General features: G+C 43.6%; 1 protein-coding gene and 1 long non-coding RNA gene across 9 annotated transcripts in view; one reads left to right on the forward strand and one right to left on the reverse strand.

The window, feature by feature from the left end:
* Positions 1-11,154, forward strand: part of FBXO28 (F-box protein 28) — a 27,648-nt gene extending 16,494 nt beyond the window's left edge. The window contains exons 4-5 of the mRNA XM_084776512.1: positions 7,199-7,394; positions 7,868-11,154. Of these exons, the coding sequence (XP_084632638.1) occupies positions 7,199-7,394; positions 7,868-8,262 (591 nt within the window). The 3' untranslated portion in view covers positions 8,263-11,154. The remainder of the gene's footprint in view (positions 1-7,198; positions 7,395-7,867) is intronic.
* On the reverse strand, positions 8,685-23,499 carry LOC311594638. 8 transcript variants are annotated; one of them, XR_014778162.1, is made up of 4 exons: positions 22,693-23,499; positions 20,839-21,133; positions 16,567-20,334; positions 8,685-12,858 (listed from the first exon to the last, which is right to left on the reverse strand). It is a non-coding gene; the product is annotated as an uncharacterized lncRNA (long non-coding RNA). The 8 variants fall into 8 exon arrangements; XR_014778163.1 differs by lacking the exon at positions 22,693-23,499 and adding an exon at positions 21,277-21,422; XR_014778164.1 differs by lacking the exon at positions 22,693-23,499 and having other exon boundaries at positions 16,567-18,024; positions 20,839-20,933; positions 21,016-21,422.
* Positions 23,500-25,611: the final 2,112 nt, after the last annotated feature.

Below are 25,611 nucleotides of genomic sequence, written 5' to 3' on the forward strand. Positions count from 1 at the left end.
TTAGAGAAGCCCTATCTCGAAAAATCAAAACAAAACTAAGTTTAACAAGACTAATAGTATTTAGATGGCTTCATAACCATTCTCTTTTTTAAAGATTTCTTACCCTTAAACTTAACCAGATACTATCTTCAAAATAACAGGATGTAGCATCTAATTTCCAGATGATGGACTAAGAACTTTGTGTTCGCTGTTATTGTTGTACCCTGTCCCTGAGATAAATGAACTTACAGAGAAGGGCTCATTGGAACTCACACATTTCAGTTTTCTGTGCATGCTGCCTGGCTGTGCTGTGCAGTACATCATGGGAGCACGGCAGTGGGCCGCAGTGTGCGGGGAGCACGGCAGTGGGGCCGCAGTGTGCAGGGAGCACGGCAGTGGGGCCGCAGTGTGCAGGGAAGAGGAGGAATGGCCTTTGAAGAGGAATGCAGTAGCCCCTCCGAGGATATGCCCCAATGACGTTGCTCGGCCTCTTGCAGGCTTTACTGTTTGTAAGCAGCACCTAACTGAGGGCCGAGCCTTTCATATGTGGCCTCTGGAAGTCACTCCACCAGATCGAAACATTAATAAACATTCTAACATTATCTCTTAATGTGTAGTTGGGTTAGTATATTGTTTATTGTACTTAAGATTACATGCCGTTAGACTGTTATAATATAAACAGTGAAGTGTATAATCAGCACTTTATTAAGTGAGAAAAAGAACAGTGCAGTTTAATTTGGGTTGCCAGATCCCACAATATTGAGACCTCTCCACTGTTTCCAAAATAAGGATCAGCGCGTGTTTTCCCATTTCCTGAATGGCTCTGTGGGGCAGGAGGGTTTTCCCAGCTGTTCAGTACTGAGAGACAGCTGGACATCATGGAGTACTTGAACGGATTTGCTTATATATAGACCAGGGCAATAGTTGGCTACCTCTTCTCCTCCACACTCAGTGCGCTCAGCTTCTCTCAGACCTAAGAATGCACCTCTCCTGGATGCATTTCTCAGATCTTTTTTTTTATTAATTAATTAATTAATTAATTTTTATTATGTACACAGTGTTCTATTTGCGTGTCCGAAGAGGGCACCGGATCTCATTATAGATGACTTTGAGCGACCATGTGGTTGCTGGGAATTGAACTCAGGACCTTTGGAAGAGCAGACAGTGCTCTTAACCTTCGAGCCATCTCTCCAGCCCATTTCTCAGATCTTTACTCTATATATATGGAAGCTGCACTTTGTATAAGCTTGTGTCTGCAGCAGCAGTTCCCAAGGCTGCTCTCTACCGCATGGTTAGTGGTGGCATTTGGTTTTTCAAAACATGGTTTCTCGGTGTAGTTCTGGAGCTTGCTTTGTACCCCAGGCTGGCTTCAAACTTAGATCCACCTGCCTTTGCCTCTTGAGTGCTGGAATTAATGGCATTCGCCACCACACCCAGCTATTGTCTTTCCTTATTTATTTATTTGTTTGTTTTTATTTTGAGGCAAGGTCTCCTAGCTGGCCTGGAACTCACAGAGATCCACCTGCCTGTCTCCCAAGTGCTGGTACTGAAGGTGTGAGCCACCATGCTAGGCAGTTGCTTGGCTATCGTAGGTCAGATAGGGTGAGGGATAACCACCCAAGTTTATCTAATATTTCATGGATTCATTTTTTTAAATTAGATTTCTTACAAAATGCTCTTAAACATAGGATTGCTTGGGAATGTTTCTTTATTTTACCAAGACTAGTCCAAATTAAAGGTATGAATGAGCCTTTAAATAAAGAAGAATTGTTCTTTTAAAAAACTAAACAAAGGTATATGTGGAGGAATATCAGCAGAGACCAGAGAAGAGTGTTGGGTGCGGAGCTGGAATTACTGGGAGCTGGGAGCCTAATTTGGTATTAAATAGACTAGACAGAGCTCTTAACGTCTGAGCCATCTCTCCTGTCCCTGTTTTGTATTGAATTTTTAGATTCCCTCCTTTCCTTCACCATCCTTCTTGAGTAAGTAGGAGACTCTGATTTGCCTTTTTTGTGTTCTAGTCTTAAATATCAGCAAATAACAAAAAATTCACAAGACTACAGGTAACTGAATAAAACAGGATGAAAAACTAAGGAATTCAGATTAGGACTAAAACCACAGGCTGCTGTTCTGAGTGAAATAAGAAAGGTGTTCAGACAAACCCACGCCATGGAAGGAATGGTCAAAACCATTGTAATTATGGAAAGCAGTTGGAAGGGGTAAGTTCATTTAAAGAAATCCCAGGTAAAAAGACAGAGGTGGATAGCATAAAATTGGGAGCGGGTAGAAGATTCTGATGGAGGCTAATCAATAGATCTTAAAAGGTAAAATCTTGCCCACAAATGCTTGAAGGCATAAATGGTCAATTTTATTACTTTACAATTTGAACATATGATAATGATTCGCATTAGGGGTACGGCATACTTTTCAAACACAAATATCTTTGATGACTTAGTGTGTTGCTTAAGGTAGGCCAGGTGGTATGTGGTATTACATGACTAGCATGCTTACAGTTAGATAGCCTGCTGTCTTCCTGCTACATCTCAAAGGAAATATTTGGGGCTTTTGTTTTTATTACTGTTGGTTGTTTCAAGCTAAGATCTCCAGGTTGATGTCCATTCATGATTAGCTTTTGGAGTGCTGGGATCACAGGTGGGCCCTACCAGACTTCAAAACAATTTATGAGAAATTTTTAAGATTTTTTTTTCCTAATACCAGACATGGGGACTCACGCCTTTAAATCCCAGCACTTGGGAGGCAGAGGCAGGTAGATCTTAGTGTGTTCAAGGTCAACCCGTCCTACGTAGTTCCAGGACAGTCAGGGCTAAGCAGTGAAACCCTCTCTCAAATAAATGAATAAATTATGTTTTTAAAGGGTTTAATTTGTGGGTCAGGAGAGACGGCTAATCAGTTAAGAGCACTGGCTGTTCTTCCAAAGGACCCAGGTTCAATTCCCAGCTCACAACTGTCTTAAATTTGGTGCCAGGGGACCTGACACCCTCCCACAGGCAAAACACTAATGCAGGCAAAACATTATACTTACACAAATTACCTTTTATTTTAAAAATCTTTTTTTATTTTATGTGCACTGGTGTTTTGCCTGCATGCAGTGCCCACACAGGACTGAAGAGGGCGTCAGAGCCCTGAGAACAGGAGCAGTAGTCAGACAGAAGCACTATATGGCTGCTGGGAACCAAACCTTGGTCTTCTATAGGAATAGAAGTGCTGTTAACCCTCGGCCTTTCTCCAGCCCTGAACCGTTTCAAATGTGCTCAGTGCTGTGCCCTCTCAGCTGTGCCGTTGCAGCCACTCATGGCTGACTGGGCAGAGCATGCAGTTCTGCCGCACAGTGTTGCCATTTGGGTTTTGCTTGTTTCTCATCATTTTTCTATTTCTCTATTTTTACTGTTGGACAGAGGAAAGAGGTCATTTCAGGTTTTACTGAAAACATGGATTATGCCATAGCACTAAAGCCTCTGTATAATAAGATTGGAAAATGTGAGCTTCCTAATGGAAGCTTACATGCAAAGAGATACGTCACTTTCACATTATATGTAGAGAATTGAATAGAATAAAAACAAATGTTTCATAGTCTAATTTACACATGCAACCTAATATCTGTCAAAAGTCCCCTTTGGTTTGTTATGAAAACCATTAACCATATATTTGTTTTGGTTGTTGGCTTTTGTTTTTTCATTTTGAGAACAGGGTCTCACTGTGTAGCTCTGGATGTCCTGAAGCTCACTGTGTAGCCCAGGCTAGCCTCAAACTCACAAAGATCTGCCTGTCTCTGCCTCCTGACTGCTGGGATTTAAGTTTTAGGCCCCCATGCCCAGCTGCTTGTTTATAAGAGCATACCCTAGAACCAATGCCTGGCCACAATGTCACATGTGTTGATTGCCCATCTTGCCACCTATCCATTTATGCCGTCCACTTGCCTCAGCTCCATTCTTTTCCTTGCTTTGCTGCATTCAGTCATTCATTTGTTCCTTTTCAAACAGGATCTCACTGTGCAACCTGGAGTGGGCCTAAACTCTCAGTCTTCTGCCTTAGTCTCTGAGCACTGGGGTTGCAGGCTTGGGCCACCACCCCTGACTCCATCTTTTCACACTTGCATAAAATAAACAGTCAGTCTAGGCCAAACACATTACAAATATTAGTCTACAATAGGTGTGTGTCTATACAGAATATCTAGAGATTTAGTCATAAAACAGAGGACACCTAATTAAACATAGAATAATTGTGTGTTTTGAGAAATCACTCTCAGTAATAATCTTGTTGACTGTTAAATTTTGTGTTCAAAGCAACCAGCCCTTTATAACCGATGTGCTTAATTGAACATAACCCTGAAGCTTGCCCTAAACAGATTCATCTGGATGTGTCAGTATTAAACAATACAAATATTTCAGTCTTGTTATCCCTTCTTGAGTTAATACTTAGAAGTAGCTGGCATGTGTCAGGCACTGTGGGGCTCTGTGTATCCAGTAGTGAAACTGGCCACAATCTCTTCTGTTAACTTTTATATTGTGGGAAAGACAGATTAACAGAAAGGTGTGCTTACAGTGTGTAGTGTTCTGAAGAAAAAATAAAAGGTTTGATGAGGCCAGGGAGTGGTGGCCCACGTCTTTAATTCCAGCACTCAGGAGGCAGAGACAAGCAGATCTCTGAGTTGGAGGACAGCCAGACAGCCAAGGCTACACAGAGAAACCTTCTTTCAAGAAAACCAAAGTTTGATCAGGATGTTAATGTGGTTTAAGCTGGAAGAGTGTTCGGAGATGAATATATTGTGGGGGAAATACTAGGAGAACAGTCTTTAAAAGGGATCGAAAGAGCCAAGTATACGAAAGCCAGGGGGCAGATTAAGGCAGCAGGCTTGATTTAGTTCACAGAGCTAGATACAATATGCTAGCCTTTGAGACAGCATAAAAACAAACCGAAAACGCAAGAATCAGTCAACTGTTGCAATGTTCTTATTTATAACCCACATGTAAGACTTGCACACAAACAAGAGAAGGTAACTCATTTCACCTAGCACAAGCATGTGAAACTGAACCAACCGCCTTTTAAAATGCTGGGCGCCTGCCTTAGATTCTGTACATTTTTACTGGCCACTTCTTATTACAAGTTTTTTGTTTGTTTGTTTATGGTTTTGGTTTTGTTTTGTTTTCCGAGACAGGGTTTCTCTATGTTAGCTTGGCTGTCCTGGACTTGCTTTGTAGACCAGGCTGGCCTCGAACTCACAGCATCCGCCTGCCTCTGCCTCCCAAGTGCTGGGATTAAAGGCTTGTGCCACCACGCCCGGCCAAGTTTTACATTTTTCTATACATACTACTTGAATGTATGTAAAATGTGCAGGCTCCATATGTATAGCCATCACTGGTAACTTTGCAGAAGTGTATTGGATCCTAACATGTCCTATGTGTGTTACATGAAATGCTCCATTTGTAGCCTTTAAACAGCTTTGATCCCCTCAGACTCCAGGTAACCAATCCACCATCCTCATTCCTTCTCAGAGCTGTCAAAGAAAGCTTCCTGACTCTTCTCTAACTTAGTCCTCCTCTTTTCCTTTGTGGTAGTATTTAGGTTTTTTTGTTTATTGTTTTGTTTTTTCCAAACCTCATAAAAATAAGCATTTTGTTGTTATTGTTATGGAAACAGACTCTTACTATGTGGCCCTCATTGAACTGGAACTTGTATGTAAGGCTGGCCTCAGACTGACAGAGATCCACCTGCTTCTGCCTCCCTGAGTGCTGGGATTAAAGGTGTGCGCCACGACGCCCGGCTAAAGAATAAGAGTCTTATCCTTATTCACTAGTTTTTACTCCAGTGCTTTGAAACATCACAAGCATTAAGAAGCATCTAAAACACATAAATGTTTCTTTTAAACTACACTTGCATAATTAGTTCAAGAAAAGGTACTCCATTGTACTATGTACTGGCTTTCTAGCATGATACTTGAATACGTTATTAGAAAAATTAATTTTCTTCAAACCTGAGTCCTGTATGTACTAGTAATGGCAGGAGAACATAGCTGTAGCCATTGGTTCGTTGTTTGCACCTTCAACTCCCTGGTCCTTGTCTTTCCCTCTGTGGCCAGCCTGTCTTGTGCTGCTCCCTGCTGGAGCCTGTCACACCTGCGTCTGCCTCCTGTGCTCCTGGCAGTATGTCTTACTGCTCTTTAAATGTGCCCGGTGCTCCACCTCAGCTCATGCAGTGCCTTTTCAGTCCGTGCCCACAACGCTGGCCACTTTGGTGGTGTCGCCTTATCTTTATACAAAGTCCATCACCTTGAACTTGAATCTAGAAAGAGTTAAGAGCTTGAACTTGTCCAGGTACTACTATGCTAGATTTTGTGTTTCCTTTTTACTAGTAAATGTTGTGTGTTTGTTCTATGGGTCAGGAAGAGAAGGCAGATTACAAGACTGACCCAGAGTTGGAATAAATGCAGCGAGAGCACTATATGATTCAAGGAAGTTTGAGGCTGACAGCAGAGTGGTTTGGCTTATAGCCCCAGTTCTCCAGAGATAAAGTCCCACTGCAATCACTGTGGTCTTCAAAGATGGGAACTTTTTTTTAAGTTGGAGAAGAGGGAGTTAGGAACCCATGCAGCAGGCATGTTTCTTCTCCATGGCCTCCGTTCTCCCTCTCCCCATTGCAGTTGTCAAACAGACCAGGACACGATGGGGATGGTGAGAAAGTGTGCTCCGAAAGCTCACTCCGGGCTGTGGCTCCTCTTAGAGAAACAAAGCTCTGAGGGATGGAGCGTGTGGTGGCAGAGCACAAGATAAAGGGACTCAGACTGAGTTTTGGGGACAGAAGCAGGGATGAGTGTGGCCTTGGTTAGTCACTCACCCTGCTCCATGCATAGTATATGCCTGCATTTAAGTCTGGTTCCTTTAGCAATACCTCTGTTCTGGTGTTGTATATATTCTTGCGTCTCTCCCGTTGCTCTGGTTTCCTTCAGGGCGGAGCTGTATTTTATTTGTTCTTTAGTTTTAGCCCAGTACCTTGGTACAGTAAAGATGCTTCCTAAGGCTAAGCATAAAAATACTGTCATAAGTGCTAAAGCCTGTGCTGTGGATTCTCCTTGACAAGTACATGAGCTAAGATGCTCTCTTAAGACTTCACAGCGGCCATAAGGTGGTAATGCCATCTTTACTATTTAGCGAATCTCTTCTGTTTTAACTTTACAAAGTACTAATGAGAATTCATATTGTAGGTGATTGATGAGATTTACCGTGTGCTGAGATATGTCAATTCTACCAGAGCCCCTCAGCGAGCTCACGAGGTGCTGCAGGAGTTGCGGGATATTTCCTCCATGGCAATGGAGTATTTCGACGAGAAGATTGTTCCTATTCTAAAGAGGAAATTGCCAGGGTCAGATGTGTCTGGAAGACTCATGGGCTCTCCTCCAGGTATCGATTTTGGTTTTTCTTTTGTAGTCTGTCTCCGTGTGTATCTATAGCCCAGACTGGCCTCGGACTCCCCGTGGAGCCAATGTTGGCCTCAAGCTTACAGTGTTCCTCATGCCTCAGCCTCCTGAGTGCTGAGAATGTGGCTGTCCTCCGCCGACACCATGTCTTCGGTGACTAATAACAATAGGGCATGATTACACAGCACCTTTAGTTTTCCATTAGACCATGCTTTGTTGCTTTGGTGCTAAGGATAGAACCCAAAGCTTTGCATGTGCTCTGCTGCCAGGGTACACCCCTAGCTCCCCTCTTCTGGGCTTTAGTTAAATTATGCTCTCTAGATCCATGTCATGCTAACTTTGCACGTGACCACAACTACTAACTTAAAGTGCATTTCAAACCAAGACCCCAAAGTAAGCCAGAGTGTTCCCACAGGAAACATGAATGATTGATCCTTTTAAATGCTTTCTCCACAGTTCCTGGGCCATCTGCAGCCCTGACAACAATGCAGCTCTTCTCCAAGCAAAACCCCTCAAGACAAGAGGTCACCAAACTGCAGCAGCAGGTTAAAACCAATGGTGCTGGCGTGACTGTCCTCAGGCGTGAGATTTCTGAGCTTCGCACCAAAGTGCAAGAACAGCAGAAACAGCTTCAAGACCAAGACCAGAAACTGCTAGAGCAGACCCAGATCATAGGTGAACAGAATGCACGCTTGGCAGAGCTGGAACGGAAGCTTCGAGAAGTCATGGAAAGTGCAGTAGGAACATCCTCAGGGTCTGGGCAGAGTGAGGAGTCTCCTCGGAAACGAAGGAAGGCAACAGAAGCCATAGACTCTCTTAGGAAATCCAAACGACTTCGGAATAGAAAGTAAGTCGGAACACGGCTCTGGCTGCAGAGGAAGACACCGTGGCTGGGAGCTGGAGCTGTCACTCCTGTCAGGGTACTGGAGCAACATGGTGTCCCTTAGGCTTCCAGGCGATCAGACACAACTTACACTTGGCTCTTGTGGTTGGCATCCTTCGCGCTTCTCTGGTGGAGCTGATGCACAGAACCTTCTTACTTTGCAATAGATTTGTACTAACCAGGCCGTTCTCTCATGTTTGGGGCTAACTTTTCCCCTGTGCAGATGATGTGTTAAGTTTATTTGTTTCTGCATATATGCACATTACATATGGACTTTAAACAAACCCGTTCTTTTCAGACTAAAAGTTAAGTTTAATACATAAAATGTCCTGTTCACTTGAAAGAAAAAAATCTACTTTTTAAATGGACACTATCTTGTTTTTTTAAAAAAAAAAGTTGACTTTTTGTTTGTTATAAGTGACCTTTGTCTGGAATGTCTGAGAAGCAGTTCATGCTTTGGTATTGAAGTGATGGGTAATGGAAGGACCGCAGAGTGGGGACTGTAGAGGGGCTCTACAGTGCTGACTATTTTTATAAACTACTGGCGGGGGATGTTTGCAGCCGTTAGATACATGCTTTCAGTTTTCTCTGGGCCATTCCCTACATCTGCATGGATGGATGCATGCGTTGCCTAGTCAGCTCCCTTCACAGCTCTTGCACTGGTGTTGATCTTGAACCTGTATCCTCTCCACATGATGGAGCTGCGCCTTCACTGATGTAAGCGCTTACCACCTTCCTCCTCGGTCCATTTGTCCTCCAGTTCTACAGGCACAAGAGACTGTAAAGTCCATTGACGTATCTCTTCTTTGTAGGGTTCAGGTACACTGGCTAAGACAGAACCCGAAATCCAAGGCTCTTCCTATAGTACTCAGACCTCGGGGAACTAGTTATGATCTTGATGTATGACTGTATTCATGGGTCACCATGACTGAATAGGGACCCAACTGAAGGAAAGTTCATTGAAGAAAAGTGTACCATGAAAAAAAGTTTGATCATTTCTGGGGGGTGAGCGGAGCAAAGCTTTTTAACACCACTTTCAAGCTCCTGTTAGAACTCTGAGCAGAAGCTTTAGTCTTCTTTGCACTCCCTGTCTTGAGCTTGTAACTGGAAAAGCAGGTCTTGCACTGCTCAACCTTCTGAGTGGTCACTTTTAACACCTTTCAAATTGTATAAAGTGGTTCTTTCCCCCAGCTGTATATTTTTGAAACATTCAACTATCACTGTCCTATTTTTATTTTAATGTGCTAAATTATGTAGTTTTGTTCTTTTAAAGATATGTTGCTTTGAACTTCAGTTATTTATAGTAAATTTAGATGTAAGGTAGTAAAAACTGTCCCTTTCCAGGTGAAAGTTGACACCTGTGTAAAACTAAAATTTTGGTAAATCCCACCATGGGAGAAAAGCGCAAGGTTGTCATCCGTCCAACATGACATGTTACGCATCCTTTAGATTACTTTTACCAAGTGACATTTTCCTACCCTTTCTTAGTATTGTCCCTTCATTATCCTGCCCTTAGGGTTTGTTCAAGTCTCTGTCTGATTTGAAAGTCCATCTACAGTGCAGTGTGTTTTCACTGAGAAACCATACCGTGGCATCCAAGTGTTTCATGGTTTGTTGGGAACATAATTTTAAAATAAACAGTTTCCTAAAAAGATTTGTCAGCCAAGGTCATCCATAAGGTCCCTGTCTGGAACTTGTTTTCTCAGCAGGTATCACTTTTACAGTCCTAGGATGTAGCCGTATCACCGTAGCCTTGGAGGAGGCCTCTCGCGTGCTCAAAGCTTGGCTTTGCCAGCTTGCTGCTCTGGTAGAGGAAGACTTTTTGAAGCATCAGAGTACAGGTTTTCAAAGTATAACCCTTCTGCATCAAAGAAATAAGCCCGATGTTATTTCTTCAATAATTATTAAAAATGTCTCGATTTTTTTCTTCAAACTACATCTAACTAGCCTAAGTGTAATCTCTAGTCTTCATTGGCTAGTGCAAGTACACGGCTCTCACAGTGAACCTGTGGTCCTCAGCCATCAGCTTGACGGTGCTTGTTTCATGAGTGTCTGTAGCTAAGAATAAACACTATGGCTTGCTTGTCTTTGACTTTACTCGGAGTAGCTGACACATGTTAGGAAGCTGCCTTCATGTATTAAGACAGTATTGGGGAGCTGTAATGCTAGCTTTGGGATAGCATAGTGGCATTTGAGTTCTCAAAATCATACATTATTTTAATAGCTAAAACTGACTCGCCACAGGAAAGTTTAACTAGCCTGCTGAGAGAGACCTCTTGCATTTCCTGGCAGAACCTTGTGTCGTAGGTGGTTTACAGCACATTTCATAAAGTATTTCCACCCAGAAGAGATTCCTCTGTTGGGGTCATTCCCACGCATAAGTTTACCCGTGGTACACACTACACACAGGCATACAAACATGAAAAGACATGGATGGGAGGTGAAGAGGACTGGCCCCTGCCCTGCAGAACCCTGCTCACCTCCCACACACACTTTGCTCACCTGGTTTCCACCCATCTTGGGTTACAGAAGCTCTTCAAACTTCTCTTCTGATGTAGAGAGCCTGGAGGTAATTTGAGGGGGGCATCAATTAACAGTAGTCCAACTGTTGTGAAGACTGCTGGGGTGCCCCAGGTCTAAAGCCACTGGTTGAGAATCAACCTTTTTTTTTTTTTTTTTTTTTTTTTTTTTTGGTAAAACATGTTTTTTGGAGTACTGAACTCGCAGGGGCTTGCCTTAAATTCAGTAGTTTCAAGATGTATGCGCTAATATTCTATGTTAAAATGGTAAAATATTCTATGTAGCCCAAGAGTGGGTAAAACAGAGTTTAATGCCTAAATAAATAAGCTAAAAGGTGTCACTACAGCTGGATTTTTTTTTTTTAATGGACATGTGAAAAATAGGCTATGCGTCATGAACAACAACAAAAACTGATGGCACCTTGGGATTGCACTATTTCATGCACTGTTTTATACGCCATTTCATAGCCTGCACTTTAACCTCCAAAGAAAGGCTGTGTGGTGCCTGTTCCTTGCTAGCTCACTCCTGGAGTGGCGCTCACTCCTTGTTCACTAGGCTGAGTTAGGCTCCTGGAGCTGGCTTCCTAATTTGGGTTCTCTGCCTCCTTAGCCATAGTACTTTCTAGGATCCGAGAACTCCTGTCTCGTCTATTTCCAACAACGTAGAATTTTAATTTATTGTAAATCTCATCCTTGGTAATCCACATCGTCATAGATCCTCTTCTAGTGGTGAGTACCTTGTTTGCTACATGCCCCAAACCCTCAGAAAGTAGGCGCTGTAAGATGTGAAAAGCGGTAATAAAAGCCCTGAAAGGGAACACACACAATAACAAAGCTGCTCGAAAATGGTTGATTCTAACAGGAAGCTGAAGTTAGTGTTCAACACTTAGGAGTGGGATCCTTAAGAGATCCTTTGTGGCAGGAGAGGTTCAGTTAAGACTACTTAAATGCCTACCATCTGAAGGAAGTGACTATTTTCAACAAACACTAAGTCCACAAAAACAACCACCGCTGCTGGAGTGTGGCCACCAACTGTTCTCACTCAGCAGTAAAGCAGTGTATCACACAGAAAGGAACTAGGGCAGCCTTGGGTGATGCTGGCCTTTCCCAGGTCCCTAAGGATCATGGTTACATTTTTGAAGCTCATGCATTAAATTCACCTTTTCCCGTTGTGTCTGAAGATTGCCACAAGCTTTAGAAGCCTAGGAGTCTGATCAGGCTGTTGCCAAAGTCTAGTGGTTCATCCTGCCAAAAGGTTAGATGTGTTCCCTTATGTGGTACCATATGTCTGTTTACCTTATGCTCATGAGCAACAATAAACCACTAGTTTACCTTCTGGAATTTTCATTGTTATGATCTAATCAATTATTGGAAGCACCTCCCAGTCACACAAAAGGGCACGGAAATAAATGTGTTGTCACCGGGTCTACTTGTTTCTTTATTTCATGTGCCAGAGTTTGGAGCTGCCAAAGACACACACCATCTCAGTAGCTACTGTCCTGAGCCACTGCACTGTCTTTACACACCAGTGTACTCAGAGCCACCATACATAGCTGGGTTGGCTCTGAATGGGGGTAGTTGAACCCTGGTGAGCAACATTTCCACAGTGTTAGACAAGAGATTTCAGTGGGATTGGATCCTGACCCACCTGCCTGACACTTTGTACTTCCTGCTGTGCCATAGTCCATCTCTAAAAAGGCAAGGAGTATTGAGATGCCACATGGGTGGTCGTTCTAGATAGTCAGAGCAAGCCGTGCAGAAAGGCCGGGAGTTCTGGAAAGAGCCTTCTACGGTAGAGATGCTTATTAGCATGTATTTACCAGGGACCAATCCCCAGCACTGGGGAAAGGGCTGGGCTTGGAGGCAGCTTGTAATAGAGAGTTCTGACAGTAGTTTCCCCGAGGTGTACAACGCAAGTAAAATAGTTGCTGACTTCTAGGTCCAAGGCCACTAACAGGTTTATACTCACTATCATATATGCCGCTGTGACCATCAGTTCTTAGGCTCTACTGGAGGGGAAGAGGAGTTCTCTTCAAATTTCTTTCCTGCTCGCAACACAAATAGGTTTTTTGGTGAGCTAAAATCATACAGATCATTTTTATGTATTTAGTATATAAGTGATTCAGAGGTTTCATATTGATGTTTCCATACAATATTACACATTGATGTATTCACCCCAGGTTAGCCTTCCCTTCCCTTCCACTTAATTAGCATCTCCCTTTTAATTCCATCCTTCGTTTCCCTGATAGAAGAGAAAACGGTTGTGAGGTTGGCTTATTTCACTTAGCATGATTTCCATTATCCTGCATAGAGCGTGACTGCATCCTTCATTGTTGAGTAAAGCTCCTTTGTGTTTATGTCCTTTTCCTTTATCTACCCACTGATAGATACCAGGATCATCCCATTCACTGGCTGTTGTGAAAGTGAGATAAACGTGATGTCTCTATACTGACCTGACTCAGTTATTTTTGTATGTGTGGTTATTGTTCCTGCATGTCTGTGCACCTTGTAGTGTCTTTGGCGGCCAGAAGAGGGCATCAGTTGCTCTGAAATGAGATACAGCAAGTTGTGCACCTCCCTAAGGTCTAAGAATCCAACCCAGGTCCTCTAGACCAGCAGTCAGTGCTCTTAATCACTGGCCACTTCTCTTGACGCTCCCTGCGGGTTCCCACGGGGGTTTAACTAATTACATCCTACCAACAGTGTGTTAGGGGTCCTTTCTCCCCACGTTCTTGCCAACATGTGTTTTCTCTTTTCTTGATGCCATTCTCATGGATAAGATGGAATCACAATGAAGGTTTGGGGGGGTTGGTTTGGTTTGGTTTTGGTTTTTTTGGAGACAGTTTCTGTGTGTAATAGTCCTTGCTGTCCTGGAACTCTCTTCGAAGACCAGGCTGGCCTCGAACTCACAGTGATCTGCCTTCTTCTGCCTCCTGAGTGCTGGGATTAAAGGTGTGTGCCAGCACGCCTGGCTGAAGTTTTTGTTTTATTTTGGCCACTTTTGTTTATTTTGAAGGTCTCTGTAACCCACATGACCTTGAAATGCACTAGATAGCCCATGCTAACCCTGAGCTCAGTTAACCCTGAGTTAGCTTTCTGGGAATATGGCATGAGTTTGAAGCCAGCCTGGAACAAGATCTTGTCTCAAAATGCCAAAACAGGCGTGTGGAGAGCCCATTCACGACAGGTAAAGGGGTTGACTTCTGGCTTCCATACCCCCCTCCAAGGAAAAAAAAAGCCCTACCTTACACAAGTTTCCCCATGTTAATTTCTGAAGCCATTTCTACAGGGTCTTTCTTAGATGACCAATTCACTGCAATATCCACCTCAACATCCTGGCCTCAGTGCCTCATCTCAGAACAATTCAGAAGGAAGTATAAGGAGACAAAGCCAAAGTTGTGGACGTCAGAGCTAGAAGTACAACTTACATTAAGAAGGAAGCATAAAGCAAGGATGAGCTTCAAGCCAGGCCTGGGGTAACACAGGTCTGTAATCCCAGCTCCTCGGCTGACTGAGGAGGTCATAAGGTCAAAGCCTGTCTCAGCTACAGAGTGAGTTCCAGGCCTGCCTGGGTGAGTAAGTGAGACTGTCTCTCAGAGTGCTGGAGAAAGAGCTCAGTGACATCACACTTACACACAAGGCCCCAGTTCAATCCCCAGCAGTCCAAAACAAAACACTTCTAGAAAGTCCATTCATATAAACATAGCTGAGTAGATTTCAGCTTTTTTTTTTTTTTTTTCTGAGACAGGGTCTCATATATCCCATCCTGGCCTCAAACTTTTAGGCAAGGGTGGTCATTGGTGTGGCAGTAAACGGCTTTATAGAGTCAGCACTCCAGCTTAAGTGGGATCTGGGGATTAAACTCAGGTCGCCAGGTATATACAGCAAGTGCCTGGACCTGCAGAAGCATCTCACTGGCCCTCGGCCTTTCCGTTGTTTGTTTCGTTGGTTGGTGTGCATGTGTGTGTGCATGCCTGCGCACACATGCGTATGTCTGTACTCTTGACCAAGCCAGTGCATAATGGGGGGACACTGCGTTTATGGAGGTCAGAGGACAAGTCATGGAGTAGTTCTCTCTCTGCCTTTACTCGGGCTCCAGGGATCAACTCAGGTTTTTCAGCTTTGTACAGCAAGCACCTTTACACACTGAGCCATCTCCTTGGCCCCTCTCCTCTGTGGTTTTAATTCCCTCTCTCCTTGCCAGTCTGTGAAGAAGCAATGTGGATGGTAAATGGCCCTGGGGATGGGAATCTGGGGTGCGCCTCCTGTGTTCAGAGAAAAGCAACACCCCTGCTCTCTTCAGACCAAGGAAGGGCAAGGTGGGTTCGCTCATCCTCTGCTGGGTTGCAGCAAGCTCAGAAGCCCTTGCTCTTCTTTTTGTCATGGAAAAATAGATTCTTTTCTCATATAATGCATCTCAAGTACAGTTTCCCTTCCCTCCACTTCTCTTTGTTGCCCCCTACCTCCCCTCTTCCCCAGATCTGGCACCCCTCCACTTCCTTTCAGAAAAGAGAAGACATCCCAGAGACAGCCACCAAACAGGACAAAATAAGGCAAAGCGAAAGCGCCTCCCCGCCCCCTCCCCCCACCCCCCCATCAAAGCTGGACAACCAACAGAATGCTAATTCTGCACTAAAACTGTCTGGTCCTGGGCTTTTTCTTTGTTGGGAGATGTTTAATGACTGCTTCTTAATGGGAGGTTTATATGGATCCTGCTTGAGGTTTAATTAAGACACGGAGACATCTATATAATCTAAAGCTGTTGGTGTTTTGCGGGGGCCGTTCCCTCAGCTAGCTCCCGACCTGACTAACTTCACCACTGCAGCCCTGCACATGGTTCTCAATGCCCGCTTTCCAGCTACTCCACATCTCTCTTCTGCCTCCTCCTGCCTCTGTCTGATTCTACCTGCATTTCTGCCTGCCCAGAAGTTCTGCCCCCACTTCCTGCCCCAGCTCAGGTACAAGCTCTTTATTATGCAAAAAGCCACGGTCCAGTCTGAACCAATCAGCAGCAGGACAGTGCCCATCCTCTCTTTGGGTGGTCCTTTGGTATTGAGGGCTGCATGACCTTTACCACAGCAGCTTTTTTTTTTTTTTTAATGATAACCTCAGACAATCATCTTCTGGGCAGGTGAGGAAGGACAACCATTTACATATAGAAAGCTTGAAATGGGCTATTGATAGGACAACACCAAATATTCTGCCAGGACTTAGCTCTGCCAGCATAGCAACCAGCAACTGAAAATACACGGACACACCTTCATACCGTGTGGGGGAAGGCCATTCCAGCTTCTCCTTTTAGTCCAAGAAATGGCTTTGTCTCTCACACCAGTAAACAATATACAATAAGAACAATTATGAAAACTAACAGGGTAAGAATTTATATTCACAGTGTCCCGTCCATTTGTAATTGGCAACTTTGGAGAAAGTCCTCCACTATCTATTGTGTATTGCTGAGTCCAAATTTCTATACCATAAATCATTTTATCTCCATCTACACTTTCACCCCGCCCCAGCCTTCACAACTTACATTAATCAACCTTAAAACATCCTTCTAGACCCTAAAACACTTTCTTAGATCCTTTACAACTTAAGTTTTTTAGGTATTTAGCCTTTAACAATAAAAACTGTAAAACTATAACTATCTCATCTTTAATCCCATCAGAGATCTGAGGATACATTTTTACCCGAATAAACAGAAGGTGCATAGTAAGTAGCTTCTGAATTTAAAAAAAAAAAAGACAAACACTTACTGGCTACTAGGATAGTCACCCGTCATTCCTCTGTGTTGGTGGGGCATCTATCTTCAGCCACCAGACCCAGAAGATTTGACAGACTTTCCTGGGAAGCAGGAACTCAGACAGACTGTCCAACCTTGTCTAGACAAAATGGGTCAGTCTACTTCCTGGTGTCTTCTTTGTCCACCTTTTGGACAGCATGCTGTCAGCAGCTGAGGTAAAGGGCAGTTCGTAGCCCCGTGGCCAGCTTTGTCACGTTGGAAGCAAGCTCCAGGGGGAGGCTCTTTGGTCCTCATCTTCTTCTTCAGAGGAGATTGGGGCTGCTGCCAGAAGCTGATATGTCTCTCTGTCAGCAAAGTCTTTTACTATTAAAACATCTTAAATGCCACATTCTGCAGATGTCTGAAGTGTGTGAGGACCGTTTATCTATCTAAAGTATATCTAATTAGACAAACAGGCTAAATAAAGATTACTCATGCAATCAACTGTATTAGTAAAGAATATGATTATTTATAAGTGACTGATGAGTAACTTGTATTTCATAATTGTTCTAAACAGTTTATGACAGTAGCTTTCATAAGACTGGGACTTTACATTACATTATAAAATGAGTTGCATATGTACATATACCTTAAGCAAGAATTAAACCATATATACAGTATGTTGTAGCAAATAAAACCTTAAATTTCTATTATCAGCCAGGCGTGATAGTGCACGCCTTTAATCCCAGCACTTGGAAGGCAGAGGCAGGCAAACTGCTGTGAGTTCAAGGCCATTCTGGTCTACAAAGTGAGTCTAGGACAGCCAATGCTACACAGAGAAACCCTGTCTCAACAAGTTTTTTCTATTATCTTACAATAATCCATATCAATCTAAAAATATTTGAGACGTGTTGTTGCCTTCTAGTCTAAAAGGAGATATAACAAATCTACCTTTTTACCCCTTTACCTCTTCACCCCTAACACTAGATAAGAAAGAAGGACAGAGGGGAGTGAGAGAAAAAAAGAGAAATCCTTGGATCTAAACCTTCTTTCCTTTGTTTCCTCCCTGACCAAGACCATTAATAATCTGTAAACAATACCCCTAAAATAACAACAAACATCTCCCACCAACCAAATGACCAATAACCACCCACCCCACCTCTCAGGAAGGAGGGTCTTGTGTTCTTTAGATTGCTTCCTGCTGTCTGGAGGTGACAGCATCTTTGGGAACCCCAAGAAAATTGGGATGCTGACTGAGTCCTGAGCTAGCTATTTTATTAGCTGCCCAGGAGTTGAAGGCCTAGCTGAGGCCGTCTGTGAGGCTGGACCCTCTGGGGCTGGCCACTTTGAAGCTGACCTGGATGCAAGTTTTTGAGGAAATACCAGGAGCTGGCAGAATGCTGAAACAGAGACGTTTCTCAGCAACTCGGTGTCCTTGAGGGTGACTTTTGTCAAGGCCACTTTAACTTCACTGGTGTTTGGTTCTTTTGCTCTGAAAGCACACAAACTTTAAAAGTAACGTTGTAGGGACATTTTTGCATTAACATATACATGGAACGCATGTGCACAAATCAGCTATGATGATCCTCTGCTCTATGTTTGAGTGGGTTTGAAAGGCATCTGCCAGTCTTTATAAATCTATTTGGACTGCATAACCAAACTGTAAAATGGTGTTAGAAATCCCGCCCATGCCATATGAAAGGTTGGCATGTAATATCAGGGATATGCACAGGGAGACACACACCTGAAAATGTTCTTGTCCCCAACGTAACTTAATATCTCTGAGGTTCAGTATTCTTATTTGTAAAAGAGAACTCAAGAGGCTAGGGAGATGGCTTAGTAGTTAACAGCACTGATTGCTCTTCTAAGGGACCAGGGTTCAATTCCCAGCACCCACATGGCAGCTCACAGCTGTCTGTACCTCCAGTCCAAGGGGTTTTCTTGACCCCTGGGCACCAGGCACATAAGAATTTGGTATACAGACATACATTCAAGCAAAACATCCATATGTATAAAAATAAATAAATAAAAATTTAAAAGACAGTGTGACCAAGATATATTGTGTATATGTATGAAATTGTCAATGAATAAATAAATAAAAATCGTGTTAAAATTTCTTAAGAAGACACAACTATACAATGGAAAAGAGAAAGCATCTTCAACAAATGGTACTGGTCTAACTGGATATCTGCATGTAAAACAATGCAAATAGATCTATATCTATCACCCTGCACAAAACTCAATTCCAAGAGGATCAAAGACCTCAACATAAAACCAGATACACAAAATCTGACAGAAGAAAAAGTATGGCAGAGCTTTGAACTTATTGGTACAGGAGATGAACTTCCTGAACAGAACACCAACGTTCAGGCTCTAAAATCAACAATTAATAAATGGGACCTCATGAAACTGAAAAGCTTCTGTAAGGCAAAAGGCACCATCAATAGGACAAAATGGCAGCCCACAGAATGGGAAAAGATCGTCACCCACTCTACATCTGAGGGCTGATACTCAAAATATATAAAGAACTCAAAAAACTAGACATCAACAAACCAAAGACCCCAATTTTAAAATGGGGTACAGCTCTAAACAGAGAAATCTCAACAGAGGACTCTCTAATAGCTGAGAAGCACTTAAAGAAATGTTCAGTATTGTTAGTCACCAGAGAAACACAAATCAAAATGACTCTGAGATTCCATCTACACATGTCAGAATGGCTAAGATCAAATATTCAAGTGACAGCACGTGCTGGTAAGGATGTGGAGAAAGGGGAATGCTTCTCCATTGCTGGAGGGAGTGTAAACTTGTGCAGCCACTTTGGAAGTCAATCTGGTACTTTCTCAGAAAATGTGGATTAGTTCTACCTCAAGACCCAGCTATACCTTCCTGGCCATATACGCAAAAGATGTTCTACCATACCACAAGGACACTTGTTCAGCTGTGTTTATAGAAGCTTTATTTGTAATAGCCAGAAACTGGAAACAACCTGGATATCCCTCAACTGGGAGGAATGAATAATGAAAATGAGGTAATTTTACACTACTCAGCTTTTAAAAACAATGAGATCATGAAATCTGCAGGCAAAATGGGTGGAACTGGAAAAGAACATCCTGATTGAGGTAACCCAGATTCACAAAGGCCAACATGGAATATACTCACTTATAAGTGGATATTAGCCATAAAGTTCAGGATAACCATGCTGCAATGCACAGACCCAAAGAGGCGAAGTCACAAGGAGGGGAAACTCTTGAATCTCACTGAGAAGGGGAAATGAAATAGACATTGAGGATGGAGGGAGAGAGTGAACTACATTGGAGGAAAGGTATGAAGGGGAGCAGGAGGGATAAAATCGGGGGAGGATGGAGGAAGAGAGAAGGGGAATGAGGGTGCTTCTCTGGGAGAAGGTAAGAAACCAGGACAAGGGAAACTTCTCAGGAATCTATGTGGGTGACTCTTTCTAAGACTCCTAGCAATGGGGGATACGGAGCCTGAACCAGAAAAGACTTCCTAATGGAGGAATGGGAAACCAACCCACCCATAAAACTTTTAACCCACAATTTGTTCTGCCTGAAAGATGTGCAGGGGTTAAGATGGAGCAGAAATTGAGGGAATGGCCAACCAATGACTGGCTAAACTTGAGACCTGTGTCACGAGAGAGAGCCCACCTGACACTATTAATGACATCCTACTATACTTACAGACAGGCACTTAGCATAACTGTCACCTGAGAGGCTTCATCAAGCAGCAGGAGAAAACAGATGCACAGACCCACAGCCGAACACTAGGTGGAGCTTAGGGAATCCTGCAGAAGCATTGAAGGTGCCAGAAAAGTCAAAGATACTACAAGAAAACCTGCAGAACCAACTAACCTGGGCCCATAGGTGCCCACTGAGACTGGACCATCAACCAGAGAGCATGCATGGGACGGAACTAGGCCTTTTGCACACATGTAACCGTTGTGCACCTCTGTCTTCATGTGGAACTCCTAACAACAGGAGCAGGGGCTGTCCTTGACATTACTGCCTGCCTTTATGTCCCTTTCCCCTAACTGGGCTGCCTTGTGTAGCCACAACAGAAGATGTGCTTAGTCCTACTGTAACTTGATACGGCAAGGCAGTTTGATATCTACAGGAGGCCTCTGAGGAGAAAAGGAGGGAGGGGGGATGGGCATGGTGTGAGGGAGGAACTGGGAAAAGAGGAGGGAAGGGAAGCTGCCTGCAATCAAGAGGTAAAGTAAATAAAACAACAAACAAACAAATAAATCTTTGAACATTTCTCAAGTGAAGCCGGGAGCAATGGCACTCACCTGCCCCAGCACCCGGGGAGGTAGATCTCTATAAGCTCAAGGCCAGCCTGGTCTACAAAGCAAGTACAGGACAGCCAAGGCTACGCAGAGAAACCCTGTCTTGAAAAACAAAAATTTTCAAGTGAAGCCAGCACCCAAGGCACCAGGCGCAGAGCCTGTAGAAGCATCCTAAGGCACCTTCTTTTTCACATCCAGACTTGTAGGCTCATCATGGTAGAGTTCCTTCCACTCCCCTCCTCCTGCCGCCCATACGGTTCTTCTCCTCCATGAGGAACAAGTTGATCCGGAAGCCGCCCTGTAGCAGTGGTCAGGAGGAACAGGAGAAAGACATTCCGGCAATGGGAGAAGTCCCCATTCACACCAAGACCTGGAGATAGCTTCAGGAAAAAGAAGATTAAAAGACCTCCCTTCCCCCGACCAAAAACAAAAACAAAAAACCTGTGGTGAAGGTTCTGATCCTCTGTGTCACTTTCAGAGGCGAATCCTGACATTACTGACTGGCAGACACTCTGAGGTTATTAAACACTTCCAGTTTTGAGTAAGGGACAGAGGATAAAGTCACCAACCAACACAGATGACTAACTCAACAGGTTAATAAACAGGTTTACCAACTTCGTCTTTTTTTCCCAGTGTTCTAACAAGCTGTTCTCATCAGGGACCGTGACGACACATGTTAACTTGCACAAAGCAGCTTGGTGAGTCATGTGGATGCTCCCTTCTTGTGAAAGCCCATCCAGATGCCCTGCAAGGCAATGCTTTCTCATCAGCAGCCTTTAGTTACTGATGGGCATCTCCAAAATCTACACTCTCAGACCACAACCTGGGGTGGAAATCTTTATTCTAACAAGATCTCCCGATGAACGCTGACTAAAAGCAGTAGGAAAGGACACCTTGGTGGCTGAGTTACGGTCGATGTTGCTGCGATGAAACACAGGGACTCGAGGAAGAAAGTGTTTATTTGGATAATGCTTTCCCATCACTGTTCAAAACTGAGGGAAGTCAAGACAGGAACTCAAACAGGCCAGGAACCTAGAGGCAGGAACTGGTACAGAGGCTATGGAGGGGTGCTGCTTGCCAGGCTTCTCGTGGCTTGCTCAGCCTTCTTTTTTATAGACCTCAGGACCTCCAGCCCAGGGATGACCTCACCACAATGGACTGGGCCCTCCCCCATCAATCAGTAACTCAGACACTGCCCTATGAGCTTGCCTACAGCCTGACCTTACCCAGGCATTTTCTCAGCTGAGGCTCTCTCCTATTTCAGCGACTCTAGCTTGTGTCAAGTAGAAAGAAAACAAAAACAAACAAAAACTAGCCAGCACAGTGACTCTGAAGCTAAAAGTCCCAAACTCCCTATCACTGTAGCTAACAACAAAAAGAATGGGGAGAGTGAAGGGAAGAAATAAGAAACCTGGCCTCAGGGATGAGGGCTGTAGCTCAGTTGGTAGAATAAATTGCCTGGCTCGCCCGAGGCCCTGGGTTTGATCCCTAGTAGACATCTGAGTGTGGTAGAACATGCCTGAAATGCTCAAACTCATCCTTGGCCAGAGTATGAGTTCAAGGCCAGCCTGGGACACTGTTAAAACAAAAAGTAAGCATAGGCCACATACAGCATTTACTGAGAGCCATTAGCCAACCAAACAAGAATTTCATCACTTCAGTGTCATAAATAGAAATTTCTATTAAAATTTCTACCATCAAGCCGGGCGTGGTGGTGCTTGCCTTTGATCCCAGCACTCAGGGAGGCAGAGGCAGGTGGATCACTGTGAGTTCAAGGCTAGCTTGGTCTACAAAGCAAGTCCTGGACAGGCAAGGCTACACAGAGAAACCCTGTCACCAAACAAACAAAATTCTTACCATCAAGGGCTAGAGAGATGGCTCAATGGGTAAGAGGACTTTCGGTTCTTCTAGATAACCTAAGTTCAATTCCTAGCACCCTCATGATGTCTTACAACCATGTAGAACTGCAGTGTCCGGTGATCTGATGCTCCACTCATGCACATGAAACACAGACATACGTGCAGGTAAAACACTAATACACATAAAATAAGTAAATCTAAAAACAAATATTGAGAACAAAAAAAACTGTAAAAAAAAAATCACATTGTCCATTAATGCGGAATTAGTTAAATAAACTGTGGTATATCCTTGTGACAAAAGTTTAGGCAGCTATAAAATGAGAAAGTTCTTCATGCACTGTGAACAAAAGGTTCCAAAACAAAACTATATTGAATCTCATATAAAGGCTGATTAGCAGATTAGAATTTCAGTGATTGTGAAGGCGTACAATTAGGAGCCTAATTACAATTTATCTTGGGTAACAATTAGGCCCCGGGAGCCATTTATTCCTACCTCTGTCTATGATATAACACCCTGTAACTGTTTGGTAGATTCTTTTGGAATGTATAAACAGATCCCTATCTCCCACTATCAAGGTCCAGCTTTGCCATCAACTGGGGAAAACTGACTCCTGTGGCTGGCTGGCTGGCTGGCTGGCTGGTGACTCTGTTTCTCTGAGGGCACCCTCCCAGGCTGCAACTGATAGTGGCCGGCAATAGCTTCCACTGATGGTGGCAAACTGGGACTAGGGCTGATGGCTCCTAGCGAGGGGCTTGCACTGATGGTGGCAAGCATCTAAAAAAGAAAGGGAATGAAGGAGAGAAAAGAAACACACACACACACACACACACACACACTTACACTAGACGACGAAGTAAGACAGACTCCAACAGGTAGGTTTCAACAAGATTATTCTTCTTCTCTTTTTATTATTATCTTCTTATTTTCATCCTTATCCTTATTCTTCTCCTTATTCTCACAGTTTATACACCCCAACAAAATCTTTCAAGCAGTATAAAAATCACAATGTGTTTACATTCTATTTCTCTATAGATAAATGATTACAATGCATATACATAAGAAAATCATGTTCACAATACCTTCACATGACCACGTGTTTTATATATTATGGGTAAGGAACAAACATGAATAACAAGTTATTTCTGAGAACTCACATACATTTGTACATAAGCAACTTGTTACATATTAACAGAGTATAAGCAAGCAAGGGAATTTCTCAGCCAGCTTTTCTTTACTGGCAAGGCTGCAATTTGCAGTTACAAAGAAGGAATCAATTATCTTAAGAAGTAATCATAAAGATCTTAAAAGAATCACAAATCTAAACTCATATGTAAAAGTAATCAGCCATTTCTACTTTAAGTCCTAAAAGTGCTCATCCACTTATTAATATGTTTTATTAAATCATATCAGAAAGTTGAGGGCAGAAAAATAAAATAAGGAAATCAATTGTCACCTCAGTCACCAGCCCACCTTGAAAGAGTCACGTCAGCCAATGCTGCTATGGACCATTGTCCTTGCTTTGCCAACCTCAAAAAGTCCCTAGCTTTACTAATAAGAGTGTACTTTCTCCTAATTTCAATTGAGCCCTAAGATTTCCTGCATCAGGGCCAACAGCAAAAACATTTTTACCTTACTTTGCTAAACAATCTATTTTTCCCTAAGACTTTCTACGTTAGAGAAACCAGCAAAAACATCTTTACCTAACCTTGTTGAACAATGTATTTTTCCAAATCCTTTCTAAGGGCAATGATCATTGCTAGCAATCTACATCTGCAGGTTGTTTTTAGAGATGGTGGTTGAATCACTCAAGAGATCAAGCATTGTTATTGTGTATGCCAATGATCCTGCCCAGTGAGTGTCTTGATTTGTGACTTTCTCTCTTCTGTTTCTATAAAACATCCCATAATCTCCACCACATTCACCTGGCTTCCCAGCCTCACCTCAGCCTCACATAATCATTGACCTTCTGTGCGTTACCGGTTCACCTTGCCTTTCAGTGTTTTCACAAGCAAGGGGCCAGAGAGCCTGCATTCCTTGGAGGAAGGCTTTGGTCCTATTTAGAGTTCTGTTGCTGTGGCTAGCACAAAGACCAGAAGCAACGTGAGGAGGGAAGGCTTTCTTGGCTTTCAAGTCGTAGTCCATCGCGGAGAGAAGCCAAGAACCTGGAGGAACGCTGCTACCAGCTGGTTTTCCCTGTCCCGCCCCGCCTGCTTTCCTATACAGCTCAAGCCCTCCTGCAGGGCCCCCCAACACCAACCACTCTGTTAGGGCTTCTATTGCTGTGATAAAACACCATGACCAGCCAGGTGTGGTGGCGCACGCCTTTAATCCCAGCACTGGGGGGGGGGGGGGGCAGAGGCAGGTGGATCTCTGTGAGTTCAAGGCCAACCTGGTCTAGACAGTGAGTCCAAGACAGCCAAGGCCACACAGAGAGACCCTGTCTAGAAAAACTAAAAAACAAACAAACAACAACGAACCATGACCCAAAAGCAACTTGGGGAGGAAAGGACTTGTTTCATCTTACAGCTTGTAGTCCATCAGTCAGGGACGTTAGAGGAGGAACCTGGAGGCGGAAGCTGATGCAGAGGCCACAGAGGAGTGCTGCTTACTGGCTTGCTTCCTGTAGCTTGCCTAGTCTACTTTCTTATACCCAGTGGGCGGCACCACTCACGGTGAGGGGGGGGGCTTCCCGCATCATTGATCAATCAAGAAATCACCCAAACAGGCCAATCTGCTGGGTGCCTTTTCTCAATTCCCTCTTCCAAAATGATTCTAACCTGTGTCAATTTGACATTAAAAATTAGCCAGCATGATCACCATTCAAGATAATGCCCCACAGACTTGCTTACAGGCCAGTCTGACGAAGGCATGTATTCAACTGAGGTGCCCGATGGATGAAGCAGCCTACCTTCGCCT

This window comes from Acomys minous, assembly GCF_964271855.1.
Source record: "Acomys minous genome assembly, chromosome: 1".
Taxonomy (NCBI): Eukaryota; Metazoa; Chordata; class Mammalia; order Rodentia; family Muridae; genus Acomys; species Acomys minous.